General features: G+C 36.9%; 2 protein-coding genes across 2 annotated transcripts; one reads left to right on the top strand and one right to left on the bottom strand.

Moving 5' to 3' along the window:
* The first annotated feature begins 213 nt into the window (after positions 1-213).
* Positions 214-3,398, top strand: LOC143637436 (gamma carbonic anhydrase-like 2, mitochondrial). The gene is made up of 2 exons (XM_077104829.1): positions 214-662; positions 2,863-3,398. Exons 1-2 carry the CDS (start codon positions 266-268, stop codon positions 3,237-3,239), a joined length of 774 nt encoding a protein of 257 aa, XP_076960944.1. The 5' UTR covers positions 214-265; the 3' UTR covers positions 3,240-3,398.
* Positions 3,399-9,092: 5,694 nt separating this feature from the next.
* LOC143637434 (UDP-arabinopyranose mutase 1-like) lies at positions 9,093-11,838 on the bottom strand. The gene is made up of 3 exons (XM_077104828.1): positions 11,435-11,838; positions 10,353-10,603; positions 9,093-9,811 (listed from the first exon to the last, which is right to left on the bottom strand). Exons 1-3 carry the CDS (start codon positions 11,756-11,758, stop codon positions 9,289-9,291), a joined length of 1,098 nt encoding a protein of 365 aa, XP_076960943.1. The 5' UTR covers positions 11,759-11,838; the 3' UTR covers positions 9,093-9,288.
* Positions 11,839-13,549: the final 1,711 nt, after the last annotated feature.

The raw sequence follows: 13,549 nt of genomic DNA, 5'->3' as shown, positions 1-13,549 counted from the left end.
TATATCCTATTGTTATAATTTAAGTGAAGTTTGTTAGACACTTCCTAAGTTTACGAGTTGGAGTCTAAAAGTATATTAGGACGGTTGTTTGTACCTTATTGTTACTTTACTTATCATTTAGTTGGTTTAAAATTAAAAAAAACTTGTTAACTGTAGATTTAAACTTAAGCCACTTAATTTTCCAAAAGGGCTTATTTGTAATAGCTACAAACTCCAGTTCACGGCGTGACTCATTTCATCGTGTTTGCCAAACGTCGATCGTGAAATGGCTTCGCTAACTCGTCTCACAAGAAAAACCCTAACAACCGCACTCACCTCCCACCGCCACCTCATCAGCCGCGCCGTCGCCACCTCATCAGCCGTCAAGGCATCCGAACCATCACCGCCACCGGCTCAGCAGATAACCGAGTCTCCGGATCGAGTTAAGTGGGACTACAGAGGCCAACGGCAGATCATTCCGTTAGGTCAGTGGCTACCGAAGATCGCCGTGGACGCTTACGTGGCACCGAATGTTGTGTTGGCTGGACAGGTCAACGTTCTGGATGGATCTTCTGTTTGGAATGGTGCTGTGCTGCGTGGAGATTTGAATAAGATTACTGTTGGGTTTTGTTCTAATGTTCAGGAGAAGTGTGTTGTTCATGCCGCCTGGTCTTCTCCTACAGGTTTTTTTTTTATTGAGCTTATATTTAGGGTTTTAGTATGTTGTGTGGTGAATTTAGGATAATTGGATAAGTTATATTGTTGGTTATTGATGGATCTATTGAATTTGGGACTATATATTAGGGTTTATTGATTAGGAACTTAGAGGAATTATGTGAGTTTAGTGAATTAGGGTTTTTATGATTTGGGAATGTTTGAAGTAGGATGAATCATGTATAGTGTTATTTGCAGATTTATTTACTGCTATTAGAGTTTTTTTTAATCATTGATGAGTTTAGAGAGATACTTTTTAGATGTTATCATTTATCAAGATAAATTGTTTGCAAATTTCCCAATTTATAGACATTCAGTTTTGAAATGTGCAAGGGGTAAAGAACTTGCAGTGTCTGTGTTCGTTTTTCTATGGTTATGATGTCAAGAAAGTATATGGATTGGCGAAGTTTAGGGGGTGGTTGTGATTGATTATTTTTATCAACTTATAACTTATTAACTTTTTGAAAAGTTAATAAGTTGTTTGGGATGTTTTGATGTGAGACGATATGTTAATAAGTCAGGATATTCTGACTTATTAACTTATGACAAAAAATTATGAGGTAAAATAAGGAATCCCAGACACCCTTTAGTAGAGTCCCTCACTTGCTATCAAGCTTAAGTCACAATTTTTCTTTGGTGGCAATACTTAGATAGAGGGTTTGTTTGGTTGGCAGGAATTCAAAGGATTTCCATGGAATTGGAATTTAAATTCCATTTCTTGACTTGTTTGTGGAAAATTACTTTCCGTTGTGTACAAGATGGAATTTCTAACTTTCCTGAGGAATTTGTGATTATTACCAAAAAGCCCTTTCTTATTTTATCATTGCTCTTCACTAAAATTTTAAACGACGGGGAGAATTCGCTTTATTTCATTTTTTGGTATGTTCAACACAGTAAAACAATAATTCACGGTGACGAAGATTATGTTTTATCTGAGCACATATCAAGGAGCTTTTCAAATTAAATAAACTAATTAACCACTGACACTGAACTATGGATATGTTAAGGAAAAGCTTTATTTTTAATTTAGGATAATTTTGTAATTTTACTTTTTATATTCCATTTTCTTTCACCAAATTTACCAACCAAGCATCGTACAATAGTTGATTGGAATTAATTCCAATTTTTTTCAAACATTCCAGTTCCTTTTAAAACTTTTGTGAACCAAACACCTTCTTAGATATCATAGGTGTAAATCTTCAGATGTCATATCCTCTTTTGCACTTTCTCAAATATTATAGACCACTTGTTATCTTGGTCTATGTTTAGTGCAACACATCTGAAACACTGATGATTGCTAAATCTGGAAATAAGAAAAGTGAAGTGGCTAACTATTAGAGATGCTAAGTCTAAGTATTAGGTAACAATGTTGGGTAAAGGGTTTTTTTTTTGTTGTTGTTGCAAGTATGTTCTCATTAATCTGCAAAATGATACTCTACAAGCATGTAGAAGCCATTTAAGTTGAGTAGCTAATATTACTAATTCGGGGCTCTGGTTTTCGCTATTGAGCGAACTTTTAAATAGATGTAGAAAGTGTTGCAAGTTAAGGTGGCTAAACTATCTAAGATTTAATATAGAACTTGGTGAATTTTCAGGTGATAGGACAAGATCATACCCACAGCTTGTATGCTCGCATGTGTTGACTAGTTCAATTCAACTTTTGGTATTTATCTTTTCTGTTTGGAGGTGTTTAGTCAATGAGCCCAAGTGCAGGGGACATCTTGGTTTTTTGTATTAGGGATTCACACTACAGGGCCACACGACCATTATAACTCATTGTATGTCATTTGTGATTTAGGACTCTAGGCTCATTGGCTAAGCACCTCCAATTCCCAAAATAGAAAAGATGCATATCAAAATTTGAATTGAACATGCTACCAATCTAGCGTATAAGCTACGTGCCTACATATACTCTAGTCTTCATCAGTTGAGTTTTACTACATTGTATTTTGGATCTCAAACAGTCCACATCTTTTTTGATTGACACAAAGTTGGGAAATAAAATAAGATAGCAATCACATTTGTTTTGCTTTTCCAAATCCCTTAACTGACAATTCTGGTTGGGGCTTAAAAGGGAACCAAACTGTCCCGTGCACGCTCTTAGTTTTAGAGAGTAGATAGATGTGCATCCTTATTTCATAAAAGGTTGTCTTTGTGGGTTGTTTACAGGTTTACCAGCAGAGACAATGATCGAACGGTTTGTGACAGTTGGAGCCTACTGCCTACTGAGGTCATGCACGATCGAGCCTGAGTGCATAATCGGTCAACGCTCAATACTGATGGAAGGGTCTTTGGTTGAAACCCATTCTATACTTGAAGCTGGTTCTGTACTGCCTCCAGGAAGAAGGATTCCAAGTGGAGAATTATGGGCCGGAAATCCGGCTCGGTTTGTGAGGAAACTTACTCATGAAGAAACCTTAGAAATTCCAAAACTCGCAGTTGCTATTAACGACCTCAGCAAAGAGTATTTCAATGAGTACTTGCCGTACTCAACTGTGTATTTGGAGGTTGAGAAGATGATGAAGGCTCATGGAATTTCAATTTGAATAAAATAATTATCTGTTGTTTTGATTTGTTTTTTGTGTATCAGCTTTTCCCGAAATGGAAGAAATAAGTAACTTTGAGAGGGCACGGTCTGCTTGTTTTTGTATCTTGATTCAAAGATTAACTAAACTGTTTGGGCCAATGTTGTTAAAACTAGACTAGACACATTGTTCCATTTGAACTGCCACTTATTGGACATGCCGGTTTTTGGCAAGTGGTAATTGAACTGGTTACCGGGTCCCCGCTCGTTGGACTGGTTTAGGAACTCTGATATATTTTTGTGTGTTGCTGACGTGATGTTGGCAGTGTTGTATCTTTGAATATCTAAATATTATTCAAATTTTTACACTTTTCATGGTGTTCAAAGGCACCATTTGGGTGCTCCTCGGTTTGGCACTCTATCCATCAGCAAAACGCCGGCAACAACTCGGGTTTCACTACCCGAATGATTTAAGTGATGTTGGCGGTGTATATTTGAACATCTGAATATTATTTTCATGTTTTTAAACTCTTTCATGGTGTTGGTGGCACCGTTTGGTACCCCTCTGTTGGGCACTTCATCCATCAGCAAAGCGCTGCCAACAACTCGGGCTCATCAATGTGTTACCAAAATCAGGTTCCACTACATGAATGGTTTAAGGGCGTGTGTTGTGATTGGTTGGTTTTATAAATTTCCATGAATCTCCAATGTCTATCTTTATCTACACTAGAACATCATAGGGGAAGAAAAGTTACACTCCTAGGCCGATATCGAATAAATCTCTTTAACTAGGAAAGAGGATAGGTGATGTTAGGAGGATTGGTACGAAACACATGTACATCAATTTGATTGATCATGAAAAAGAAGTCAAAATGGAATGAAACACACAGAAAGATAATCCTTGTTGCTGAGGCTGGTAGCATCTGGATCAAGATAATGAGTTTTTCTACTTGTATATCACCATGCATAATCTCAAATAAATGTCATAGTTCCTGCTATTTGCAATAGGTGCTAGAACTATGACACAAGAAACAAAGCCCATTTTGACAAATGATGATAACAAATGTTGTTAATTGAGTCCATTGAGATGCACCATTTAAGATTGATTCATAAAGACAAGGATATATGTTGCCATTCGTGAACAAAGGGAAATTGAATGAAATCAGAACACGCATATGATCAATAAATACTTTATTAATGCAAGGAAAAATCGGCTTAAAAACTCGTTTCAATAATTATTTACTGATCACTCATCCATACTCTCTACTCAAACCATATATTTGATCTAACCCTAACTTGGTGACCAACATTTTATCATACTAACCCATTACAATACGAAACTAAAGCAATTTGACCGACTTGTCAACTTAGGTCATTCCATATTACTTGTGAATACGATCCGGAATACTAACACCCAACAACGGCCATATATGCCATTCGAGTTTGGTGTTTGAGTGGAGTTATGGGAGTGGTTGACCTTGTGGTGAGGGAAGTAATGGAAGGGTTGCTGGTGTTCATCAAGTCACAAACCTTCTCGGTCGATAGCAATTAGGCCCTAGGGTGGCTGGTGTTAATTATAGTTTGAGTAGCCAATGATCTCTAGGTCAAGTAGTTATGATGAGACTTCATTTTAATAAGAGAAGGTTTTAAGTTCAAGTCTTTTGAAAAAAAATAGAGGGTTCAATATAGGTCAGTGGTTTTCTCACTTATAGGTGGGTTTTCTCCTGAGGGTGGAATGAAGATGATCGGATGGGTCAGTGGCCCGTCAGTTATCCAAATTGGCCTTCCAAAATTATTTTTATCGTTTGAGTTAATTACATTCCTTGGGTCTAAAAGAACAAAAATGATCTCATGTGCATCACATATGACAACTTTTAACATTCGTTTTAAACACATGTCTATCAAAAGAACAAAAAATACGCAAAGGTTGTTTTAGGGGATGTGTGGGTGAGTTTTTCAAACTTGCTTATTTAATTTTTGAATAGAAAATGCACTTTTGAAAACTCCATTTTGAAGCTTTTGAAGGGGCTTTATCAAACACCTTTTACTTCTCAAAAATCAAATAACAAAATAAATAAAGGGATATGATCCTCATACACCACCCTCACATGTCGATACACCTCATATAGGCCTATACGGCTGTATAGGGTATGAATGACTGACAAGGGGAAAAAAAAACTTTTTGCAGCCTATACGACAGTATAGACCTATACGAGCCGTATATGTATTAAATGGCTCGTATTGCTCCCTGAAAAACCATAAAACCTATACGGTCGTATAGGGCTGTACCACCGTATAAAAACATTTGCCGAAAGATTCAGACTGTCTTTTGACGACTGTTAATCGCAGCCGGAAAATGACTATACTAGCCGTATAGTGCTATACGACCCGTATAGATAGATTTTCAGTGGTGCTATACAACGCATGAAAGGTTCGAAAAGGAGAGCGTGTAGAATTGCTAAAAAAATGATGCAAGTCAGATAATATATAAATTCAAAAAAAATGTCTATACGGTCGTATAGGCCTATACGACCCAGACACAAACTGACACGATTCAGGGTTCCATACGACCGTATAGCTCTATACAAGCCGTATAGAAAAAAATGGTGTGTGAGAATCATAGGTAGTGTGGGAGGATCCTAAACCTAAACAAAAGTTAAAAATTCATTAGAACTAAATGACGAAATATGCAATTTCAATTATACCTAAAGGATGAAAAAAGTAATTTACTCTAAAATTAAAGTACAAAAATAACTTAAATAGCTTTATTTTTTTGGCAATGGAAAATAATATTTCATTAACCCCAAACAATTACAATAAAGTAGGAGGTAAATTGACAAACCCTCATTTAAATAGCAAAATCGATCCTACTAAAAATGAAGTTTTGGGTCTTGGGGACCGAGAAATTACCATGCACGACTCGCTGAGCCTTGATAAGAAAGAAAAATTTTTCAAAATAGGAAAAGGAAGAAGGATTAGATGGATTATAGGAGAGAGAAAAGAAGTGTTATAAAACTAGGAGATCCGTCATTTGAAATGACGGATCTCGACAAACATGTAGGGCCGGTCAGATATTGTCTGGTGAGGTGGACGACAACCCTGACATCCGCCATTTGAAATGGCGAAACACGAATATTTTATTCGTGTTTCGCCATTTCAAATGGCGGATGTCAACACTGTTGATTCGTCATTTTGACTGGCTGGTCACATATCCCAAAGTAGCCTACCTCTATTGGTAAAAGTGAATTTTGAAGAATATCCGTTATTTGAAATGAAAGATTCAACCTGACATCCGTCATTTCAAATGGCAGGACTTTTGACTGACTGACATGACAACACACTACCCTTTAAGTTGAATGTCTCCTCGTTTTTAACAACACACACTACCCTCCTTTTTGTCAACCTGACTTTCTTTTCTATTTTTTGAAATATGTGAATGGCTAGAATAAATTTGTTTATATTTGAAGTAAATCACAATTTAATATTTATTGACTTGAAATGTAATTTGTTGACTAGAAGTTCAAGTAAATGGACATCATATGTATTTAATACATGTACATATTTTGACTCTGTTCACCTCTATTTAATCTCCAGACTCTTCATGTTTTTCTTCAACTTATAATTTCTTAGAACTTATCATTTGTAACACAATATTAAGCATCAATGGCTCCTTCATCCTTTATTTAAGTAACCCATATATACCAAAAAGCCACATTTTAATTTCTTTAATAAATAATGAATATGTTTTAAATAAATCACAATTTCAACTGTGAAAAAATAATGTTATTAGAAAACAAATAAATAATAAAAATTATATTTTTGAATAACATATATTACGTGATTTTAATAAAAAAAATATTTCTTGACATTAACTTTGTATTTGTTAATTTAGGAAAATAAGTAAAAATAAAAAAGAAAAAGGTAGTGTGTTGTCAAATCAGCCAGAAAGTAGACTATTCACATCCGCCATTTGAAATGGCGGATGTCAAGATGAAATCTTCCATATCAAATGACGGATGTCCATCAAAATATTAGAACATGGTGTTTTTATTAAAAAAAATTAATATTACATTTTGTATTTTTTTTTAAATAATGACATTTATAATACTAATAAATAATAAAACGTATTTTAAAAACGTTATTTGTTAAATATACGTTTTATTTGTTAAAAAAGTTATTTAAAAAAGGTTACTAAGTAAATAATAAAAATTAAAACGTAAATAATATAAAGAAAAAGGGACTGGTGTGGTGAAATCAGTCACTATTCACATCCGCCATTTGAAATGGCGGATGTCAAGATGACATCTTCCAATTCAAATGACGGATGTCCTTCAACATATTAAAACATGGTGTTTGTATTAAAAAAAATCTTTTTAATTTTACCTTTTTTATTTTTTTAAATAATAAGAAAACGTATATTAAAAACGTTATTTGTTAAATATAATTTTTATTTGTTTTAAGGTCTTTAAAAAATATTATTAAGTAAATAATAAAAAAGAAAAAAGGCTTATGTCAGGTCAAAAACAACGTTTATATATTAAAAGAAAAAACTAAATTAATAATAATAAAGAAAGTAAGTCATTCACTATTCAGTTTTCACAACACACTATTCACTCAGTTAAAGGTGTGTGGTCGAATCAGTCATTATTAACATCTGCTATTTGAAATGGCGGATTGACATCTTCCATTTCAAATAGCGGATATCCTTTAAAATTTACTTTTACCAATAGGGATAGGCTACTTTGGAATATGTGATCTGCCAGTCAAAATGACGGATCAACAGTGTTGACATCCGCCATTTGAAATGGCGGAACACGAATTCATCGTGTTCCGCCATTTCAAATGGCGGATGTCAGGGTTGTCGTCCACCTCACCAGACAATATCTGGCCGGCCCTACATGTTTGTCGAGATCCGCCATTTCAAATGACGGATCTCCTAGTTTTCTAACACTTCTTTTCTCTCTTCTATAATCCATCTAATCCTTCTTCCTTTTCCTATTTTGAAAATTTTTTTTGATAAGAAAATTAATATCGCACGGGGTTAAGAAACCAAATGTATCATAAGCAAATGGGAGAAACACATGTTGATTTCTGAATGAGTTTTCAACACAACCTGACCCGCAATAGACCATCCCTGAGCCAACATGAGGGAACACTCGAGTAAGGTCCACACATGCTTGCAATTTTGTTATCAATAAATCTTGATCATGAGTCATGACTTGTAATATCTTGTTCAGTCTCATCTATGTTTTATCTTTGTCGTCTGTTGATGACCCGGACCTCTCAATCTCTCATCACTTGCCTTAACGCTTGATGCTATTCAAAGACACGCCTTGTTCACTCCATATTAAATCATATGATACTATGCTTATCTAATAATCACAAAAGCTTTTAAAACTAATCACATACCCGAATACCCATCACGATGATTTGAAAACTATACACCTCTAGACAGGGCCGGCCCATAGGGGTGGCGTGGTGGTCGACGGCCACAGGCCCGACACCCCGTTAGGCCCGAATTTTTTTTTTTAAATATGTTTATTGTAATTAAAAACAATATTTATATTTAGTGTTTAAACCTAATTACATGATCACTAGTTTGGTTTAGTGACAAAGGGGTATTACTCTCAACCAAAATGTTTGTTATGGGTTCAAGTTTCATTTAAGACATGTTTAATCCTATTTTTATACAAAAAAATTTTACATAACCCAAATTATAATAAAGTAAACCTATATATAAATTTAATTATTTAAACCAACAAAATACTCATTTTGACTTAAGGCCCAAAAAATTTTTCGCCTACGACCCAAAATTGTTTTTGCTTTCTCGGAGCCAGGCCTGCCTCTAGAAAAATGCAGTCATAAATAAAATACTAAAATAATAGATTCAATTATAAGGGAATTACAAAGAAAAATAGGTTACAGCTCCTTAATACCTTAACACATGCCTGTAGAACAAACAGTTTCTAAAGAAACATTATTCCAATACTAAAAACACATCAACTTATAGCAATAAAACTAAATATAAAAAATTACTTAAGTATGGCAAAACCGAACCAATTCGCGTTACTTCACTTCTTTTTGGACGCTGCAACCTCTGCTTTCTTGACCACGGTTCCATCAGTAGACGGGTTGAGCTCGTTCCACGCATCAATCCATGTAATCATCTCACCCGCAAGCTTCTCAAAATACGGGTCAATCGGTCCAAGCTTCTCCTTCACAAGCTTAGAGAGTTCAAGATAACATTGTTGTGGGCTTGTGCAGTCTTTAGGTAGAACCACAGATTGGAAAAATGGGATGATATCTTCTTGCCAGTAGATACCCTTGTACTCTTTCTTCAAGTTAACAAATGGGTTGCTAGCTTTGCTGTGCCAAATGTATGGCAGCCCGGTTTTCACACCGAGCCCCAAATGGTCACATATCACCTTAGCACACCAACCGGCCCACATGTCGTCGTAGCGACCGATGGGTTGACCGTCACCCATGAGCCCGAAGTACATGGCGGGTCCGATCAGTTCCCTGTGGAACCCGAGGTTCATCCCGCACATTGGAAACAAAGTTCCCTTTGGGATGGTCATAACAGCATCCACATACCTGCATCAAGTTGTAAAATGCGTTAATCAAGTTGATGAGTTGTAAAATGGGGTTAAATGTATTAGTCAGTGGACCCGTTTAACTAAACATGTTGATCCGAAAACGACCCATTTAACTAAACTAGTTGACCTGGACATAGCCCGCTTACGTAAAGAGGTCGACCTAGGCCCATTCACCTAAAATTGTTATATAACCAGGTCGACCCGAACACGACCCATTAAAAAAAATAGGTCCATTTTGGTTAAAAAGGTCAACCCAAACACACCCGTTTGTATAACACAGATCCCCATCTATTAAACAGGTTGACCTAAACACGGCCCGTTTATAAACAGGTCGGCTTGAATAAAATCCGTTTATATAAACAGGTCAACCTGACCCCTCATTAAACAGGTTGACCCGAACACGGTCCACTTATATAAATTGGTCAACCTGCCACCCAAAACTGATTATTTATTTGTTACCCCAAACTAATTAATTATCTCTAACAACAAAATGTCATTAACTGGTATGATGATAATTGAAATGTTGACCGTTGACAGACCTGGAGTTACGTTCAAGCGGTTTGACAAGCTGAGTAGGTGCATCATAATCCGGGATGTTGAGCCAAAGCCCGTGAGAAATCGCAGTGGTGGCACCTTCCCTTAAACTGAAGGGGTACCCTCTCACGAAATCAGCACCTTCTCTGTACGGATCATACAAGGTGTTGAAGAAGAAAGGTGTTGCGGGTGTCAGCAGATTATTAATATGCTGAGCCAACGCATTGATCTCTTGTCCTGATGGATCCTTAGCCACCTTTTACAAAATTACAATCAAATCAGTTCGAATTCCGATTAATTAAGAAACAATATTTACGTTACGGACTAGAACCGTTACAATGTATGACCACTAGTTGTGTGGTCAATATAGACCAAATTAGCTATCTCATCTGTCTGACTAGTCATTTGGGTTGAGTTCTACTGTTTGGACCGTTACTAAATTTCAGATCATCGGTTCAAATGTAGGTTATTTGGTTAGTTCAGATCAGTTTATTCAGATTTTAAATTTTTTGTCCATAATTGAAATATATGAACATATCCGAATTTAAACCGAATAACATTTTTGCATAGTTTTGCTTCATGTTTATCGAATATGTAGGTAATGTTTGGGATTGAGTTTGAAAAATGTTTATCGGCTTATCGGCTTTTTTAAAAAGCAAGATTTGGGGCTTTTGGAAAACTGTTGTTTAACCCTCTCAAAAACCTAAAATAAAAAATATTTTTATAATTGCCAAACACATTTTAACTTATTGGTTTTTATAAGCACTTTTCAAACTCAATCACGAAAATGCTCGTAATAGATGATTCAGTATGTGGGCTCAATTGGGTTGGATACTAGTTACATAAAAAATAAATATAAATTTAAAAAAATATAGTTATTTATTTAGTTTAACCAAATTCAAAATTTTGTATATCGGATCCGAAAACCAACATCACAATTCTGCTACGCATAATAATCGAACCGAACAGGACTGAATAAACCAAAAACAAAATTTGAAATTCGGTTTATTTTTTTCACTATACATACGGTTCGGTTTTCGGTTTTTTTTCACATCCCTAGTACTAAGAAACGGAGATCAAGACTTACAAAGCAGTCATCATCAATGGTGAAGATATACTTCTTCTTCGAAACAAGGAAACCGAAGCACCGGCAAGCAGAATCCTTGAACGAAATGCAGCTAGCTTTGGGGCCCAACATCCGATTAATATCATTACGATTATACAACTCGTAATCAAACCCTTCAGGCACTCTAATAGTCTTGGTGGGATCTCCATCTTGCACAATGATCAAATGGTAAGGCTGGAAGAATGCCCTCCACTGCTCAAGAAAATCAAGGTTCCGAATAGTCGGAATGACAATGTCGAGGTCATCGACTAAAGGCGGTACGACGGTGGTGGCCGGAACAGACATAGCGGAGAGATTGAGGGATATTGAAGGTGACAAGAGAGACGTGTTGAGTTGAGTTGAGTTGTGATGGAAGTGTTATGGGTGTTGTGTTGTTATATATAAGGCTGAGGGGTGTGGGGGCTCTAATGGGGGCGCGAGTGGGGGCTCCATCCAATAATATTATGACGTGTGGCAGAGAGAGAAACTGGATAAGGGGGGTGTTGGAGCCCCCGCTGGAGCCCCTGGCCCTGGTGTGGAGGGGCTCCAGCAGGGGCTCCAGCGGATTTTTTTTTATTTTTTTATAAATGTATTAAAAAAACTCATAAATTATTTAAAAAAACAAACATTAATTAAAAAACACATTAATATCTAAAAATAAAATAAAAATTAAAGTACTAAAAAAAAACATTATTCTTATTCTTCGGCTTGGTCTTCTTCGATCAACCTCTTTCGGATACGTTCCTTTTGCTTTTTCATTAGCATTTGATCGACCGGATTTAGGTTACTGAAGTCTCTAGTAAGGAAGTCCAAATCTCTCATTCGACTTTTTTCCTTTTTGTCATTAGAGACCACCTCCATGGTTTTGTTGAATTTATTGAGGGATTCAACAAGATTGGCGATGTTTACGGCTTCCCCCTCAGCCGATTGTTTCCCCTTGGCGTCCCGTCCCAATGGCCGCCTCCTCGGCGGTGAAGACGTTTCCTCCCCCGCAATGTTTAGGTCGAATCCAACGCGGCAATCCGACCCGATTGAAGTGCTATACGCTCCGGGCGAACTTGTTTTAGTCCGTTTCGGCCGTACTTCCGCATCAACGTCCGGCGCCACCAGCTCAGCCCACTTGGAACACCTTTTCAACCTCTCCCACAACTTTACATCGTCCCACGTCTTCACCGTCCCATACCTCCGCAAACACTCCTGCTTCCACTCTTCGACAGTGAAATTGTAAACCGCCAAATCATCACTGCCACTTGGTCTCATACGACCGCTGTTCCTGTTGAAAAGATTAGTAAACAAGCCGACAAATTTTCTGATTTCGGACCACCGACCCGAAATCATATCGGCGTTCCGCTTTGTACTCCCAACGAGCGTATAGAACGTCTCCCTAACCTTTATCCAAAAAATCTTGCTCTTTTGGTAGTCGGCTGCAAAATGAATAAATAAATTTGTAAGTCATTTAACTTTTTTATTAAAAATCATTTTTAAAAACGTTAAAACAATTACCGCAACGCCGATCCTCAGAAATGACTATTCAAGCCCGACACAAGGCTTCCTTCTCATCCGATGACCACGGAGTGGTTTTCCGTTTCGTCCTCGGAGTCGAAGCCGGTCCCGACCCGTCCGTTGCAACTTGTTTTTTCCGGTGGACGCGTCTTCTTTGTCCGGTAGCTTCACCGTGTGATTCTTGTGTCTCCGGAATAACAAAGTTAGGAGACGGTTGTATGTTGGATGGTTGAAAGCCGGATAATTGTTGCGGCTCCGAATAAAACACCGGTTGGTCCGGTGACGACCATAAATCGTCAATATAATCTGAATCTAGGTTTGGGTACCAATTTCCAGCCATGTTTTTAAAAAAAGTTTGGAAGATGGGTTGATTTTGGGTTTTTTTTTGAAGTTGTAATTGTTTTATGTGATTTTGGGTGTGGTAATTGTTTTATGTGATCTTGGGTTTATATATAGGAAGAACACATTTTTTTTTATTAAATTAAAGAGCCCAACGGCTCATTTCTCATGTCTCAACGGCTCTTTCACGTCTCCCAATGTCCCTTTACGCCATATTGGTCCCGCTAAGGGGCTTGCGCCTGCTTTGAATTCCGT

The sequence above is a fragment of the Bidens hawaiensis genome, unplaced genomic scaffold (assembly GCF_021521415.1).
Source record: "Bidens hawaiensis isolate Kalapana, Puna unplaced genomic scaffold, B.hawaiensis_p1.1 tig00008283_1, whole genome shotgun sequence".
In the NCBI taxonomy this organism is placed as follows: Eukaryota; Viridiplantae; Streptophyta; class Magnoliopsida; order Asterales; family Asteraceae; genus Bidens; species Bidens hawaiensis.
Note: the sequence above shows the minus strand (reverse complement) of the source record. Positions and strands in the feature narration are given on the sequence as shown.